Source organism: Entelurus aequoreus, linkage group LG26 (assembly GCF_033978785.1).
Source record: "Entelurus aequoreus isolate RoL-2023_Sb linkage group LG26, RoL_Eaeq_v1.1, whole genome shotgun sequence".
NCBI classification, from domain to species: Eukaryota; Metazoa; Chordata; class Actinopteri; order Syngnathiformes; family Syngnathidae; genus Entelurus; species Entelurus aequoreus.
In genome coordinates this window covers 25,131,253-25,151,269 of record NC_084756.1, presented here as the reverse complement: position 1 = coordinate 25,151,269, position 20,017 = coordinate 25,131,253, and the positions used below count along the sequence as shown (strand labels likewise).

The window sequence follows — 20,017 nt, the reverse complement described above, 5'->3', positions numbered from 1 at the left end:
AAAGTGGAATATTTGATGTGAAGTAATTGGAGCCTTAAATAGGTCAATAATTCATAACAACATTTATTTTGATCCATTATTATTTTTAGGACAAAGACAGTTAGTTTTTTTCTAAATCCCACTAAAATTCTCAGGGATCCAAAATTGTTTAAAAAAAAATTAATATATTCATTTTAATTTGTTCAACTCTTAAATCTCTGGGTCACCTTCATATAAAGTAAAAATAAAAAATAAAAAATACTTTTTTTTCAAACTTTTAAGTAAGTCAATAATTCATAACAACATTGATTCTATTTAATTATTATTTAAAAAATACAGTTTGGAAAAAAAATCCCAATAAAATTATTGGGGATCCAAAAGAGCCCTTCTCATAAAAGTGTCAGAAATAAGTCATACATTTTTTAATTTTTTAAATAGGTCAATAATTCATAACAACATTGATCTTTTTTTTTCATTATTATTTTTAGGACAAATACAGTTTGTTTTTCCTAAATCCCACTAAATTTATCAGGGATCCTAAAGGGTCCCACTCATAAAATTGTTAAAAATAAGACATACACTTTTTTTGTTTTGTTTTTTACTTTAATGCTTAAATCTGGAGAGCAACTTCAGCTCCATCCGTCGATTATAAGTTTTTAATATTTTTGATGGGTTTTTTTGTTTGTTTTATCCCCTTTTTGTCATATAACATTTTTTATAGCAAACACACAAAATATGCAATATTTTTCCCAAAACGTGGAATATTTGAGTAATTGGAGCCTTAAATAGGTAAATAATGCATAACAACATTGATTTTGATTTTTTTTTCTTTAACAAAGACAGTTAAAAACAAATCTCACAAAATTTATCAGAGATCCAAAAGGGTCCCACTCATAAAAGTGTTAAAAAAAAGTCATACATAATTTATTTTTATATTTTTTACTTTTAAATAGGTGAGTTATTCATAACAACATTGATTTCGTTTTTTTTTTCTTTAACAAAGACAGTTAAAAACAAATCTCACTAAATTCTGTAGGGATCCAAAAGGGTCATACATTTTTATTTATTTTTTTAACTTTTAAATAGGTCAATAATTCATAACAACATTAATTTTAATTCATTATTATTTATTGAAAAATGACTGTTTGGGAAAAAAAAATCCCAATAAAATTATTGGGGATCCAAAAGGGCCTTTCTCATAAAAGTATTAAAAATAAGTCATACATTTATAAAAAAAAAAGAAATAAATAAATAAAAAAGTTTACTTTCTACACTTAAATTGCTATATCGACTTCAGATCTATCCGTCAATTATAAGTTGCTGTTTTTTTAATGGTTTATTTTGTTTGTTTGTACTTTTTTTGTTGGATATGCTACTGTAAAGTGAGCCGCAGGAGTGCCAAAGAAAGTTGCATCACTTTGATAAAGGAGGTGAGAAGCACTATTGATATGAGGAAAGAAGGGGTTGTAAAGTACCAAGTGGCGTGTATGTCTTCAATAAAGATGTTAAATGTATCCATTTAGGTCCACCATAAAACAATTAATAGGACTTACATGAACCAAGGTACCAGAAGGGGGTTTGTACCTGTCTGTCAAGGTCCAAAAAACACTAATGTATCACATCAGTGGCTCTAAAGGTAGCAAAAGCCTCTCCAGGTATATCAATGAAAACACATTCCGTCAGGGTCAAAATAGAACTTAGTAGAACAAGACGGGCATAAACAGGCTAATGATTATCATTAGAATGAGTATTATTAACCCTGCGGCCCACAGAGTGTTTAAAAGAACTCTTAAGTACCTTGACAAAGTGGGCACCAACATTTGAGGAGCTATAAAAAATCTTAAGAGGAATTAGAGGCACACTGTGTGTGTTTAGGTGTGTGTGTGTGTGGGTGTGTGTGTGTACGTACGTGTGGGCAACGGACGTGCCTTGCCTCGCCATAAAGTTCTGATAAGAAGAGTGTATTTATGGTAGTTTCTAAGAGTACTTGATATTCTTTTTGTGGCAGGTCACGGAATCCCATGCTAAAGGTCAAATGTTATTTTAATTGTCATATGTCGTTTAATATTGTGTTAGAAGTGGGTTGTCCTTTTTATTTGTAACATTATATTTTTTAAATTTGTTTATATTTTTGTTTTTCTATGTTCATTTATTATTAATATGTCTGCTTTATCTTTTTATTTATTTTTGGACATATCTTTTTTTTTGCCCAAGTTTACATATGTATTTTTTAATCTATATATAGAGAGAGATGGATATCTATATAAACATATACTTACACACACATATATACATACATATATACTGTATATACATATACATACATACCCACATACATATATACATAGATACATATTAGGGCTGCAACAACTAATCGATTAAATCGATTGAAATCGATTATAAAAATAGTTGCCGATTAATTTAGTCATCGATTCGTTGGATCTATGCTATGCGCATGCGCAGAGGCTTTTTTTTTTTTTTAATAAACCTTTATTTATAAACTGCAACATGTACAAACATCTGAGAAACAATAATCAAAATAAGTATGGTGCCAGTATGCTTTTTTTTTTTTTAAATTAAAATACTGGAAAGGATAGAAGTGTAGTTTGTCTCTTTTATCCGATTATTAATCGATTAATCGAAGTAATAATCGACAGATTAATCGATTATCAAATTAATCGTTAGTTGCAGCCCTAATACATATACATACATAAATACATATATATAGACATACATACATATATATACATACATACATACACACACATATATATATACACACATATATACACATAAATATATAATATATACGCATACACACACACACATATATATATATATATATATATACACACATATATATATATACACATGTATATATATATACACATATATATATACATATATATAGACTAATATATATATAAAGACTAAAACTGTTCTGCAGCTGTCAGAAAGGAGATGATTGTGTCGCAAAGATGGACAGAGAATCCTCAACAAATAAAACATATTAAACATATTGTCTGTTCAGCAATATCCTTTTATAATGTTAGAGCTGCTGGATTTATTTAAGTGGCTGACTAAAACAAATTAATTTGGTACGTTTTGATTTTTTTCAATGATCATTAGGAAACATATGATATTATGTTTCCTCCATAAAAATAAAAAGTCTCCCAATATGCATTTCCTTGCGTTCGGATCATTCCAGACGCATGAATGTGCCTGTCAGCGAGCTAAAAACGGTTTCTGTTGTCTGTTGTGTTTTAACTTGAACTTGATGTTCATTTACTACTCTGTGTGCCTCTTATTTGCACTCCAGGGACATTTATAAAAATTTAAAAAATTTAAATTAATTGTATTCACTATATAGTACATTATATAAATTATTATGATAGTCATTCAAAATGTAAAAAAAACCTTACGTTTTTACATAAATTGTATTTGTCGGTTTTTGTTCATGTACATAATTCATGACATGTATTAGATTTCTATAAATTATTGGCATTAATGCTGCATCTGAAAATTGCCAAATACATGGCAAAAGAAGTATTCTCAAAAAAATCTATTTATCAAACAAATTACTTTAGATTTAGTGCGTCTCACAGCTAATTTATTATTGTCTTATACATGTAATGAATACATGTAATGATTATATATATATATATATATATAATATATATATATATATATATATATATATATATATATATATATATATATATATATATATATATATATATATATATCCTGATGACTGAGGTAACCCTCATGAAACAGGCCTGTAGAGATGAAATAGTCTTGTGATTTTTCCCCACACATACATACATACATACATACATACATACATACATACATACATACATACATACATACATACATACATACATACATACATACATACATATATATATATATATATATACATACATATATATATATATATATATATATATATATATATATATATATATATATATATATATATATATAATCATTACATGTATTCATTACATTAGATTACATTTAGATTGTGATTCTATATTTTAGAAAAGGTGATACTTGCTCACTTGTTTTTTTTGTTTGTTGTTTGTTTTCTTATTTTGTCCATGGTCTGTGCTTATGGTATGCTTGTAATGTGTAATTTCTTGTGATTTATGTATTATTTCGTATCATGTGTCAATGTTTACTGTATTAATCTGCCTTAGGACAATGGATGAAAAGTACCTATTGTGCCAACTCCGGCATATTTACATTGTTGCTCTATGTTGATGAATATGCATTGTCCTAATTCAAATAAATAAATAAATAAATACAGATTGTGGATGTGCAACAATTGTGCGTTCCACAGTTTGCACCCGCTGTTTAGGGCGTGGATGATAAGTAGATCAGGCCCTGGGCGAGGAATGCGGTGAAGTGTACAGTGGTTGAGCACGTTGGATGAGTGCTATACGCAAACAATGCACAGGCTGCAGCTGGGGAGGCCGAGAACGGCAACAGGCCGTCAAAGGGCGACTTTCAGCGCTGGCAGATGGATGGCGGTCGAGGAAAAAAAAAAAAAAAAAGCAAAAAGGAATGGGGCGGAGGGATTAGAGTCAACATGCACGCTGATAAACAATGTTGCACAGTGTCTGCACTGATACAACATTGCACTACAATATCACGTGTTTGCAGCATTCTGCAAACAGGGGTGAGTGCTCTGACAAGAACCAGGCGGTGGTTCACTCAGTTTATTTCCAAAATTTTTTTTTTGGGTGGTTTGCTTGACCTTGAATGAATTAAATAAAAACTAATAATGAATGAAATGAAATAGTTGGCACACACAGCTTGCAACACAACATTCTGCCAAAATGTTTTTTTTTTACTGGTAGACTCTGTTCTCTTGGGTCAATGTAAACAATAGATATTAACCATTAATTACAAATACATCAAGTACTTTAATAGCTAATACACCATATTGCCAAAACTACTTGGCCACCCATCCAAATGATGAGAATCAGGTGTCCTAATCACAGGTGTATAAAGTCAAGCACTTAGGCATGGAGACTGTTTCTACAAACATTTGTGAAAGAATGGGCCGCTTTCAGTGATTTCCAGCGTGGAACTGTCATAGAATGCCACCTGTGCAACAAATCTAGTAGTGAAATTTCCTCGCTCCTAAATATTCCAAAGTCAACTGTTGGCTTTATTATAAGAAAATGGAAGATTTAGGGAACAACAGCAACTCAGCCAGGAAGTGGTAGGCCACGTGAACTGACAGAGAGAGGTCAGCGGGTGCTGAAGCGCATAGTGCAAAGACTTTCTGCACAATCAGTTGCTACAGAGCTCCAAACTCCATGTGACCTTCCAATTAGCCCACGTACAGTACGCAGAGAGCTTCATGGAATGGGTTTCCATGGCGGAGCAGCTGCAACTAAGCCATACATCACCAAGTCCAATGCAAAGCGTGGGATGCAGTGGACTCTAGAGCAGTAGAAACGTGTTCTCTGGAGTGATGAATCACGCTTTTCCATCTGGCAATGTGATGGACCAGTCTGGGTTTGGAGGTTCCCAGGAGAACGCTACATTTCGGACTGCATTGTGCAGAGTGTGAAATTTGGTGGAGGAGGAATTATGGTGTGGGGTTGTTTTTCAGGAGTTGGGCTTGGCCCCTTAGTTCCAGTGAAAGGAACTTCCTGTTTGGTGTTTTAGTTCCTGTCTGGCGCTCTTATTTTGGTTGCACTTCCTGTTTTGTGTGTGTTACCCCTGACACCTAGTCATAAAAAACGCCATGGCTGCTCTCTGTTGTGTTTCTGTTTATTTTCATTGAAACCTGTTCAGTTATTTTGTTAACTGCGTGGCCTTCACCTAAGTGTCTCCAGTGCATCTCTCTGCTGCACTCGTCTTGTGTTTTGTCCAAGATGAAATACCTTTTTGCCTGCACGCCGTCTCCTGCTGCACTGGGATCACCACCACAGTGCACTACAACGCGGCCCGGACGTCACCGAATGTCCCGACAACAGAAAACTTAAAGCGACTTGATTGTTGAGCGACAGCAGGTGCGTGGAGCCAGCGCTCAGAGGCGGGGGGGGGAAGTTACTTCAGGTGAACACAGGCAAACAAAAAACAGGAAGTGCAGCCAAAAAAATAAGAGCGCAAGACAGGAACTAAAACACCAAATACCAACTGAAAATAAGACATGACCTACTGTGACAGGTCATGACAGCTAATAAATAATATTGCAGTGCTGAATAGAGCAAATTACGGAGCCCCTAAAGGGACATGGGGGGGGGGAAAAAATTTATAATTTATTTTTTATTTTTTACACATGTATCTCGTGCGCATGAGAAACTTTTAATAAAGTTATAAAAAAAAATTTTAAAAATATATTTTTTAAGACATGTACCTCGTGCGCACGAGATAAAATAAAATGTGTCATTTAATAAATGAGATCTCGCCTCTTGCAAGTATCTAATGACAGTGGCAACCTTGTGCAAAATGATCAAAACGACACTAATTAAGACTGAAAACAGTACGTAAAGTCAAAACAAATGCAGTAAGAGAGTGTCATTTAAATAATACAATATCCCCTCTTACAAGTCATTATTAAGCGCGGCAATCTTCTGCAAAATAAATAATACATGTCTAAAAAAAAAAAAAAATGTATAACTTTATAAAAAGTTTCTTGTGCGCACAAAAAAGTTTCTCGTGCACACGAGAACGTTTCACTTTTTGCAGTGTACTTTTAGCTTGAACCCTCGACTCTGCACAAGTGCTAGTCAACACAACAACACAACAAAGCGAGGATCGGGTTTGTGCGTCGTCACCAAGATTCCACTTTCGAAGGAAGAATGGAGGAAGGAGGAGGCGATAAAACAGCTTAAGAGTGCGAGACAATGAGCCAGTAAACAGAAACTCGGCGCGACCTTGCTCACGTGCACGCACGCACACACGGCCTGAACCCGCGCGAGCGCAGGTGCTTGCTCATGGGCAAAAAATGTGCGAAAAAACAAACAACGACGGGCGTGACTTCCGCCATGCAAATGGCGGCGAGCGGATGATTGAGCTGCACATGCTTTGCTTTTGATGAATCACCTCTGATGTCAACATGATGTAAACAATCCATTTTTATTTGCAAATTGATATCACGTTCATCTCAGAGATTAATTTGAAAGACTCAAAATGATCCGAAAGTCAAACCCACAACAAACCCACATTTGTCACCCAAAATTAATACTCGGAACAACTCTAAATCAGACCGGAAATAATCCACTGAATTAGAGAAGTTGCAGTTAAACAGCAGAATAGAAGCTGTCATTTAATTAAAGCAATTTCCCATTTTGCAAGTTATTAATAACAGCTGCAACTTTGTGCACAATAAGTAACCAGAACCACTCTAAGAAGACTGGAAATAGTACACAAAGTCAAAAGAATTACACACAGGTAGACACACAGGTGGACACACAGGTGGACATACAGGTGGACATACAGGTGACACACAGGTGGACACACAGGTGGACATACAGGTGACACACAGGTGGACACATAGGAGACACACAGGTGGACACACAGGTGACACATAGGAGACACATAGGAGACACACAGGAGACAAACAGGTGGACACACAAGTGACACACAGGTGACACACAGGTGGACACACAGGTGGACATACAGGTGACACACAGGTGGACACACAGGTGGACACATAGGAGACACACAGGTGGACACACAGGTGACACATAGGAGACACACAGGAGACAAACAGGTGGACACACAAGTGACACACAGATGACACACAGGTGGACACACAGGTGACACACAGGTGGACATATAGGAGACACACAGGAGACAAACAGGTGGACACACAGGTGACACACAGGTGGACATATAGGAGACACACAGGAGACAAACAGGTGGACACACAGGTGACACACAGGTGGACATATAGGAGACACACAGGAGACAAACAGGTGGACACACAGATGAAACACAGGTGGACATACAGGTAACACACAGGTGGACACACAGGTAGACATACAGGTGACACACAAGTGGACACACAGGTGGACATACAGGTGACACACAGGTGGACACACAGGTGCACACACAGGTGGACATACAGGTGACACACAGGTGGGCACACAGGAGACATACAGGTGACACACAGGTGGACACACAGGTGACACACAGGTGACACACAGGTGGACACACAGGTGACACACAGGTGGACATATAGGAGACACACAGGAGACAAACAGGTGGACACACAGATGAAACACAGGTGGACATACAGGTAACACACAGGTGGACACACAGGTGGACATACAGGTGACACACAGGTGCACACACAGGTGCACACACAGGTGGACATACAGGTGGACATACAGGTGACACACAGGTGGGCACACAGGAGACATACAGGTGACACACAGGTGGACACACAGGTGGACACACAGGTGACACACAGGTGACACACAGGTGGACATATAGGAGACACACAGGAGACAAACAGGTGGACACACAGATGAAACACAGGTGGACATACAGGTAACACACAGGTGGACACACAGGTGGACATACAGGTGACACACAGGTGGACACACAGGTGCACACACAGGTGGACATACAGGTGGACATACAGGTGACACACAGGTGGGCACACAGGAGACATACAGGTGGACGTACAGGTGGACACACAGGTAGACACACAGGTAGACACACAGGTGGACACACAGGTGACACACAGGTAGACACACAGGTAGACACACGTAGACACACAGGTGGACACACAGGTGACACACAGGTCGACACACAGGTGAACACACAGGTCGACACACAGGTGAACACACAGGTAGACACACAGGTGGACACACAGGTGACACACAGGTCGACACACAGGTGAACACACAGGTAGACACACAGGTGGACACACAGGTGGACACACAGGTGCACACACCAAATTCACCTTTCCACAGCACAACAATAAAAGGCCCAATCGATGTGTTTACCAGACAAATAATTCCAACTTAACAACAGGTCAAAAGATCAGTGCATCATTTACTGTACTAGCATTCCTTTTATGACATTGTGTGTCATAGTGTAGTGCTGTCTGATGACATCATGATTGTTTTTGACCAGATTTGTTTTTTGTCATCACCTTCACCCTTTTACAGTGTAAATACTGTATATAAATATATATAAAATATGTGTTGAATTATAATTCAATGTAATTACATTTACAAGGAGGCTTGAATTATTTTGAGAGTAACTGTACAGTATTTGCTATATTTTTTGTATACGTAACATACAGTATCTAATTTATTTGTATTGTAATTCAAATAAATATAATTTGCAATATATGATATATTTTAGCATACTTTACACACAGTATTTATTTAACTTTTTAATAAATAAATCTAATTTACAGAATATTAATAGTATGTTACATTTTTTGGTGTACATACAGTATTTATTCTTGTTGTTATTTCAACCCAAAATGAATATGATTTGCAATATATTTACAGTATTTAAAGTATATCATAATAATTCGGTATACATACAGTAATTCATGTAGTTTGAATTATAATTTAAATAAATATATTTTACACAAAAGTTTTGGTATATATACAGTATTTAAATAAGTTTTTATTATAATTCAAATAGATCAAATAAATGAGGGTTAAGCTTTTTGTGTAATGTATGTTTAGTTTTTGTTATATGATTTAATTAATTGTATTATTTGTTATTGCTTTATTGAAAGTAAATGTAATGTCAATGTAAAAAAAATAATGCAGAGACATATAAAAAATCCTTAATATCTGTTTTTTTATCATTGTTAAAAAAATAATATTAATTTAAAGAATGAAAAATAAGAAATGATATACTGTACTAAAATATTACTACACAAATACTACACTATTGCAGCATCCAAAATAAGCAACAACTTAATTGCACAATTATTGACACACTTTGGTTTGGAAAGGTAGCATTCCTGAGATGCATGCTGAAATGTTTCACAAGCGTGTGACGGACAGGTGAGATAAACGCCGCCCCACAGCGTTGTGGGAGAGGTGCAGGTGAGTCACAGCAAACAGGTTTGGAAGTTTGCGGAGCAGGTTGGGATTGTGTAGCGGCGGAGCAGGTGTTGTGTTGTCGGCATTAGAGGACTAAACTGATTTAATTATTTAATTCCGTGTGTGTGTGTGTGTGTGAGCCCACCTCCTTGTGTCTGAGCAGTGCAGCCCTGCACCAGCAGCATGCAGGCCAGCAGCAGCAGCACCTGTTGCACCTTGCTGCTCTTTGGTGTCATCCTGCCTCACCCTGCTGGGACTATGTAGTCTCTGGTCCTAGAGTCCATGTGGATGACCACTGAAGAAGAAGTAGACTCACACCTGCCTCACCATCCTGCTGGGACTATGTAGTCTCTGGTCCTAGAGTCCATGTGGATGACCACTGAAGAAGAAGTAGACTCACACCTGCCTCACCATCCTGCTGGGACTATGTAGTCTCTGGTCCTAGAGTCCTTGTGGATGACCACTGAAGAAGAAGTAGACTCACACCTGCCTCACCCTGCTGGGACTATGTAGTCTCTGGTCCTAGAGTCCATGTGGATGACCACTGAAGAAGAAGTAGACTCACACCCTGCCTCACCATCCTGCTGGGACTATGTAGTCTCTGGTCCTACAGTCCATAGAAGAAGAAGAAGTCTTGCCAGTCTCTTGTCACTCTCAACTCTGAAACATTCAAATGAGTCCAGCAGTGATTGGAGCAACACTGGGGGGCCAATCACTCCTCTCTCTCTCTCTCACTCTCTCTCTCTCTCTCATCTCTCTCTCTCTCCTCTCTCTCTCTCTCTCTCTCTCTCTCTCTCTCCCTCTCTCTCTCTCATCACTCTCTCTCTCTCTCTCTCTCTCTCTCCTCTCTCTCCTTCTCTCTCTCTCTCTCTCTCTCTCTCTCTCTCTCTCTCCTCTCTCTCTCTCTCTCTCTCTTCTCTCTCTCTCTCTCTTCAATTCAAAGGGGCTTTATTGACATGGGAAACATACATTTACATTGCCAAAGCCAGCATTAAAACACAATCAAAACAATTAAAATGTATCAAATCTCTCTCTTTTCTCCCCGTCTTTCACTCTCTCTTCTTCTCTCCCCTTTACTCTGTTTCTTTCTTTTTCTCTCCTTTTTCTAATTATCTCTCTTTCTCTCTCTCTCTCTGTTGATTTTTGTAACTCCATTTCTTTTTTCTCTCTCTTTTCTTCTTTCGCTCCCTTTCTATCTTTTTCTCTAATTATCCTCTCTTTCTCTCCCTCTCTCGCTTTCCTCTATACCTCGTTCTTTCTCTCTTTCTTTCATTTTTTTTCTCTATCTCCCCTTTCTTTCTCTCTTTCTCTCTCTCCTACTTTCTCTCTGTTTCCTTCTTCTTCTCTCTCTTTCTCCACTCAACTCACTTTCTCTCTTTATATGTTTTACTCTCTTTTTTCTCCCTTTCTCTCTATTTTTCAGTTTTTCTGTCTCTCATTCTGTCTCTTTTTTTTCTCTTTCTCTCTATCTCTCTTTCTCTCTCTCTCTCCCTATCTCTGTCTCTTTCTCTCTGATTTCAATGAAAGGGACAAAACAAAAGTATAGACTATGAAAACACAAAGACTGTGTATTATTACTCCATTTTTATCAATTTCTATAATATACCTAATTTATTTTCCACTGGTGTGTAATAATGTGCTTCAATTACTCCAATCCAATTTACATTAGATTTACCTTTCCACAGCACAACAATAAAGTCACAAAGGACGTGTTTACCACTCAAAGAATTCCAACTTAAACAACAGGTCAAAAGATCAGTGCATCATATACTGTACTAGTATTCCTTTTATATCATGTGTGATAAAAGCAGATCTGCAGCTTTTTTACTTGTGTGTGATATCATCTGTGATAAAAGCAGATCTGCAGCTTTTTTACTTGTGTGTGATATCATTTGTGATAAAAGCAGACCTGCAGCTTGTTTACTGGTGTGTGATATCATGTGCGATACAATCAGTTCTGCAACCCCTTTACTTTAGTGTGATATCATGTACGATAAAAGTCGTCCTGCGGCGTGTTTGCTTGTGTGTGATACAAGCAGTCCTGCAGCGTGTTTACTTGTGTGTGATACAATGTGTGATAAAAGCAGTCCTGTGACATGTTTAACTGTGTGTGATATCATGTGCGATACAAGCAGTCCTGCAACGTGTTTACTTGTGTGTGATATCATGTGCGATACAAGCAGTACTGCAGCGTGTTTACTTGTGAGTGTGATATCATGTGCGATACAAGCAGTCCTGCAGCGTGTTTACTTGTGTGTGTGATATCATGTGCGATACAAGCAGTACTGCAGCGTGTTTACTTGTGAGTGTGATATCATGTGTGATACAAGCAGTCCTGCAGCGTGTTTACTTGTGTGTGATACAATGTGTGATCAAAAGCAGTCCTGTGACATGTTTAACTGTGTGTGATATCATGTGCGATACAAGCAGTCCTGCAACGTGTTTACTTGTGTGTGATATCATGTGCGATACAAGCAGTACTGCAGCGTGTTTACTTGTGAGTGTGATATCATGTGCGATACAAGCAGTCCTGCAGGCGTGTTTACTTGTGTGTGTGATATCATGTGCGATACAAGGCAGTAACTGCAGCGTGGTTTACTTGTGTGTGTGATATCATGTGCAATACAAGCAGTACTGCAGGCGTGTTTACTTGTGAGTGTGATATCATGTGTGATACAAGCAGTTCCTGCAGCGTGTTTACTTGTGTGTGTGTGTGAGACATCATGTGCGATACAAGCAGTCCTGCGGCGGTGTTTTACTTGTGTGAGATATCACGTGCGACACAGGCAGTCCTGCAGCGTGTTTGCTGGTGCAAAGCTGGACAGCCAGGTTAGGATCTAAATGTCCTCCAATAAGCACACCATTTCTTCTGATTTAGTCAAGTCATTATAAGAAGTAAACATGCGAGGCTATAGGCAACTAGGAGCTCACAGCTACACAACAGCTGAGCACCCAATAGCACAAAAGCTAGACATATGTAATAATAATTTAACAATAAAACAGCACATTTGTCAATATAAACAAGTATAACATAATTATAGTTTGCATAGTATTTACACATACAAAGTCTCCAAGGCAGAAAGCGTATTAGAAGGTATCCAGTAACAAACGTGTCCGCATCATTCAATCTACCGCATCATGAGCTTAATTTGATAAATACCTATTATACCTACCATTGTTCTCTGTTTTACTAATTTACTAATTTTACCTTTTCACACACTACTAAATAATGAATGTCTGTACTTTTATGTATTTCATACCCAACCATTGTTCTATGACACATTTCACTTGATCAACCATTTTGTAACATATCACACTACAAAATGTACTAAGTTACTAAGATTAATATCGGAATTGACACTGTTATCGGGCCAACTCTCATGGCTCTAATAGCGGTTCCGTATCGGAATGGAAAATGTTTTCTTGATTCATGATATTTGTTTATCATCTATTGATTACTGCTCGCAGAGACTATTCTGTCACATGACTCCGTTTGACCAATTCCACCAATAACTACATAATGTCTGAGGTATTGCTGTGATGGGCATAAACAGTCTTTAATATCTGTAAATATTTCTATACATTGGGATATATTCAGTATCAGTGTCTTTATTCGTGCTTGAACAATACACACGCCTCCAGCTAGGGGGCAGCAGTGCTGGAATGAATCAACAGGCTTGACTGTTTAAACCCAGTAGAAGAAGAACACAGGAACATTATTATCTTTACAGTATTAGCGAATCAACAGGCTGCCCTCTGCGTTTGAATTTTGTGAACTGAACTTAATTACATCAAAGTATGTTGACAATAGCATTGAAAAACAAATGTATTAGCCAAAATGTGTGTGTATATAAAAATTCAGGGTATAAGAATCAAATGTGAAATAATTCAATTTAAAAAAATTCAGGGTATAAAAATTAAATGTAAAAAAAATTCAGTGTTGAAAAATTCAGTGGGGAAAAAAAATTCAGCGTTATAAAAATTAAATGTGAATAAAATTCAGTATAAAAAATTCAGTGTATAAAAATTAAATGTGAAAAAAAATTCAGTGTAAAAAAATTCAGTGTATAAAAATGAAATGTAAAAAAATTCAGTGTTGAAAATTCAGTGTAAAAAAAATTCAGCCGCATAAAAATTCTGGGTAAACACATTCAGTGTAAAAAAATTTGGTGTAAAATATTCAGTGTATAAAAATTAAATGTGAATAAAATTCAGTGTAAAAAATGTCAGTATAAAAAATGTCAGTGTATAAAAATGAAATGTAAAAAAATTCAGTGTTGAAAAATTCAGTGTAAAAAAATTCAGCGTATAAAAATTCTGGGTAAAGAATCCAGTGTAAAAAAACTCAGTGTAATAACTTAAGTGTATAAAAATTAAATGTGAAAAAATTCCGTGCTGAAAAGTTCAGTGTAAAAGAATTCAGTGTATAAAAAATTAAATGTTAAAAAATCCAGTTTTGGAAAAAGTCATTGTAAAAAAATTCAGTGTTGAAAATTCAGTGTAAAAAAAAATTCAGCGTATAAAAATTCAGTGTAAAAAATTCAGTGTATAAAATTCAGTGTATAATAATTAAATATAAAACAAATTCAGTGTAAAAAAAAAACTCTGTAAAAAATCCAGTGTATGGAAATTAAATGTAAAAATTCAGTGCTTGCAAAAACATTAAGTGCTGAAAAATTCAGTGTCGAAATTTAGCTGCTTCAAAATGCAAGGCTCACTTCCGGTAAATTAAGACTGAAGCAATCGATCCCGTCTCAGAACCAGCCAATGAGGTGTCAAGTTTGAAGTCACGTGACATGGGTCTTGCCAAAACAGCAAAAAAAAAGGCACTTAACGGGCTACCTTGGTAAAATATAACATAACAAACATTTCAATGCGGCCGGCTGGACACACGAAGCTCTGCTTCATGCAGACCAGGCATGAACAGAGTGGCGGGGCTTGTTAACGGCGCAAAAAGCCTGATAGCAAGTGTCAGACGCAGGCAACAAAGTTCTGCAGAACAGTGATATTATATAGTGATATTATATATATATATATATATATATATATATATATTTATATATATATATATATATATATATATATATATATATATAATATATATATATATATATATATATATATATGATTCAGTATTATTATAATTATAATCATATCATAATTCAGTAAAAAATAAATAAAGTTTATTCTGTTTTTGAGATGAGCTGTTTAGTTTTTTACTGTCTTGCTTTTTTGAAGCAGCATATTTCCGACACTGAATTTTTCAGCTCTGAATTTTTTTTACACAGATTTTTTTTACACTGAATTTTTAAACATACGCATTTTGCTAACACCTTTTTTTTTTCAATGAAATCGTCAGCATATTTGATGTAAAAAAAAAAAATTCAGTCCACAAAATTCAACCAAAAATAATTGAGTTACATAAATTCAGTGCAAAAAAAAAAAAAGCTTTAGTAATAAAGACTCAACTTATTAGAAAACAATCTAACACACACACTTGTAATTATATTCCAGTATCAATGTCTGCTGTGATATCAGATGATTTCAGGAGTGTGATATCAACACGTTGAAAGAAGCAAATGTTAAGATACTTGCTTTAAAAGTGTAATAAAAAAGGGTCTTGGTTGTACTTTCAGGCAGCTGTGACTAACAATGACACACAGGAGTGTTACTGACGGGAGGTTGTCACGCTTCAACACATCGTGTTCGTGAGGGAATTTCCTGCAAGGAGACGCCTTAAAACGTGCTTGTTGTTGTTGTTGTTGTTGTTGTTATTGCTGCTGTTGTTGTTATTGTTGTTTCTGTTGTTGTTGTTGTTATTGCTGTTGTTGTTTCTGCTGCTGCTGTTGTTTTTGTTTCTGTCGTTGTTGTTTCTGCTGTTGTTGTTGTTGTTTCTGCTGTTGCTGCTGCTGTTATTGTTTCTGCTGTTGTTAGTTTCTGCTGTTGCTGCTGCTGTTATTGTTTCTGCTGTTGCTGCTGCTGTTATTGTTTCTGCTGTTGTTGTTGTTGTTTCTGCTGTTGCTGCTGCTGTTATTGTTTCTACTGTTGTTAGTTTCTGCTGTTGTTGCTGCTGTTATTGTTTCTGCTGTTGTTAGTTTCTGCTGTTGTTGCTGCTGTTATTGTTTCTGCTGTTGTTGTTGCTGCTGTTTCTGCTGTTGTTGTTGCTGCTGCTGTTTCTGCTGCTGTTGCTGTTTCTGTTGTTGTTGTTTCTGCTGTTGTTGTTTCTGCTTTTGCTGATGTTTCTGCTGTTGTTGTTGCTGCTCTTGTTTCTGCTGTTGTTGTTGCTTTTGTTTACGCTGTTGTTGTTGTTTCTGCTGTTGTTTATGCTGCTGTTGCTGTTGTTGTTGCTGCTGCTGTTGTTGCTGCTGCTGTTGTTGTTTCTGCGGTTGTTTTTGTTTCTGCTATTGTTGTTTCTGCTGTTATTGTTGTTTCTGCTGTTATTGTTGTTTCTGTTGCTGCTGTTGTTTCTGCTATTGTTGTTGTTTCCGCTATTGTTGTTGTTTATGCCATTGTTGTTTATGCTGTTGTTGTTGTTTCTGCTGCTGTTGTTGTTGTTTCTGCTGCTGTTGTTGTTTCTGCTGCTGTTGTTGTTGTCCCTGCTGCTGTTGTTGTTCCTGCTGTTGTTGTTCCTGCTGTTGTTGCGGTTTCTGCCGTTGTTGTTTCTGCTGTTGTTGTTGTTGTTCCTGCTGCTGTTGTTGCTGTTGTTTCTGCTGTTTTTGTTGCTGTGATTGCTGTTGTTTCTGCTCTTGAGTTGTTTCTGCTCTGGTTGTTGTTGTTGCTTTTGTTTCTGCCGTTGATGTTTCTGCCGTTGTTGTTGTTGTTTCTGCCAGTGTTTTTTCTGCTGTTGTTGTTTCTGCTGCTGCTGTTGTTGTTGCTTCTGCTGCTGCTGCGATGTTATCAGCCGCTTTCTTGGAGAAAACCCCCAGCGAACAATAAGAACTAACAAGATGGCGGTTTGAGGTGACCTGGTGGACTTTGGAAACTCCACTCCTCAGCACTCCTCTGCTTGTAAACCAAGATTGCTTTTTATCACTTTATTGTTTGACCTTTTGCACTTTGTCAGCGTCCAAATATCAGGAAGTGGTTTTGGGTTCTTCGTGGTGACGAATGACGCAGTTAGAGAGAGAAACCCTTTTTCTCACATTTAAAAAAAATCATACCTCCTCAAGGGGCAATGTTATGATAGACTTTAGAGTAGTCCGTGTACAGCTTGTGCAGCGGTATACATTTATGATGCACTGAAAATGCACACAACCATTATTGTCTAGATAGTGAGCCGCATGCATGTTGGTGGTAGCGCCATGGTCTGGGCTGCACGAGTGCTTCTAGCACGGATGAGTGGATGGAAGGTCATGGGCCTTGCCGCTTACGTGCAGTGATTTCTCCACATTCTCTGAACCTTTTCATATTACGGAGCGTAGATGGTGAAATCCCTACATTTCTTGCAATGGCTCGTTGAGAAATGTTGTTCATAAACAGTTTGATAATTTGCTCAGGCATTTGTTGACAAAGTGGTGACCCTCGCCCCATCCTTGTTTGTGAATGACTGAGCATTTCATGTAAGCTACTTTTATACCCAATCATGGCACCCACCTGTTCCCAATTAGCCTGTTCACCTGTGGGATGTTCCAAATAAGTGTTTGGTGATCATTCCTCAACTTTCTCAAGTCTTTTTTGCCACTTGTGCCAGCTTTTTTGAAACACGTTGCAGGCATCAAATTCCAAATGAGCTAATATTTGCATTAAAAAAAACAAAGTTTCGCAGTTCGAACGTTAAATATCTTGTCTTTGCAGTCTCTTCAATTGAATATAGGTTGAAAAGGATTTGAAAATCATTGTTTTTTGTTTTTTTAGATCTGGTTTTGTATATATATATATATTTATTAGGGGTGTGGGAAAAAATCGATTCAAATTCGAATCTCGATTCTCACGTCGTGCGATTCAGAATCGAATCTAATTTTTTTTAAATGAGAGATTTTTTAATTTTTATTTATTTTGTATTTATTTATTTATTTTTATTTTTTTAATTAATCAATCCAACAAAACAATACACAGCAATACCATAACAATGCAATCCAATTCCAAAACTGAACCCGAGCCAGCAACACTCAGAAGTGCAATAAACAGAGCAATTGAGAGGAGACACAAACACCACACACAACAATTGAGAGGAGACACAAACACCACACACAACAATTGAGGAGACACAAACACCACACACAACAATTGAGAGGAGACACAAACACCACACACAACAATTGAGAGGAGACACAAACACCACACACAACAATTGAGAGGAGACACAAACACCACACACAACAATTGAGGAGACACAAACACCACACACAACAATTGAGAGGAGACACAAACACCACACACAACAATTGAGAGGAGACACAAACACCACACACAACAATTGAGAGGAGACACAAACACCACACACAACAATTGACAGGAGACACAAACACCACACACAACAATTGAGAGGAGACACAAACACCACACACAACAATTGAGAGGAGACACAAACACCACACACAACAATTGAGAGGAGACACAAACACCACACACAACAATTGAGAGGAGACACAAACACCACACACAACAATTGAGAGGAGACACAAACACCACACACAACAATTGAGAGGAGACACAAACACCACACACAACAATTGAGAGGAGACACAAACACCACACACAACAATTGAGAGGAGACACAAACACCACACACAACAATTGAGAGGAGACACAAACACCACACACAACAATTGAGAGGAGACACAAACACCACACACAACAATTGAGAGGAGACACAAACACCACACACAACAATTGAGAGGAGACACAAACACCACACACAACAATTGAGAGGAGACACAAACACCACACACAACAATTGAGAGGAGACACAAACACCACACACAACAAACCAAAAGTAGTGAAACAAAAATGAATATTATCAACAACAGTATCAATATTAGTTACAATTTCAACATAGCAATGATTAAAAATCCCTCATTGACATTATCATTAGACATTTATAAAAAAAGAACAATAGTGTGACAGTGGCTTACACTTGCATCGCATCTCATAAGCTTGACAACACACTGTGTCCAATATTTGCACAAAGATAAAATAAGTCATATTTTTGCTTCTATTAATAGTTGAAACAAATGTACATTATTGCAATCAGTTGATAAAACATTGTCCTTTACAATTATAAAAGCTTTTTACTCTGCTTGCATGTCAGCAGACTGGGGTAGATCCTGCTCAAATCTATGTATTCCATCAATAGACAATCCTTTTGAATCGGGAAAAAAATCATTTTTGAATCGAGAATCGTGTTGAATTGAAAAAAAATCGCTTTTGAATCGAATCGTGACCCCAAGAATTGATATTGAATCGAATCGTGGGACACCCAAAGATTCGCAGCCCTAATATTTATATATATATATGTTTTTAAAGGACCATAAGTCTATACTGAGATGCAAGCTGTACACAGACTTCTCTAAGTGTACCCACATCTAACAGCACAGAAAGGTTTGAAGTGAATATTTCTGCCACTGACCTAAAAAGAAAATAAGACCTATTTCAAAACAAAAGTCTTCTTGTTTTGTTTTTTTTATAGCTTCTGTACAAGTCATCCTGTTTGAAAAGAAGGTGAGCCTGCTGGACCGCTTTGTGGAAACCTGCCGGGCCTGAAGAACCCGTCTCTTCTTCTCTTTTTCCCCCTTCATAACAACTTCACACACACGCAACATACATACCGTATCTTTAAACAACACACACTGTATCTTCACATGCACACACACACACACACATTGTTTGTGTCCTTCATCAACCTTTAGGGGATTATTTTTTAATTGTCACTGGCACAGATGGATGGAGAGACTCCAGTGACTGCAAAAGTAGCAGAGAAGTTCCAAACACGTGGTTAATATTTCACCATGACCAGGAAGTTGAAGCTAAAAAGACTTTTTGTTCTCTTT

The 20,017-nt window shown here is 36.9% G+C and overlaps 1 protein-coding gene across 2 annotated transcripts in view; it reads right to left on the bottom strand.

Moving 5' to 3' along the window:
• erbb3a (erb-b2 receptor tyrosine kinase 3a) overlaps positions 1-20,017 on the bottom strand; it is a 71,568-nt gene that overhangs the window by 40,826 nt on the left and 10,725 nt on the right. For both annotated transcript variants that reach the window (XM_062037996.1, XM_062037997.1), the window contains one exon: positions 10,174-10,688. In XM_062037996.1, coding sequence (XP_061893980.1) covers positions 10,174-10,264 — 91 coding nt within the window. In that variant the 5' untranslated portion in view covers positions 10,265-10,688. The remainder of the gene's footprint in view (positions 1-10,173; positions 10,689-20,017) is intronic.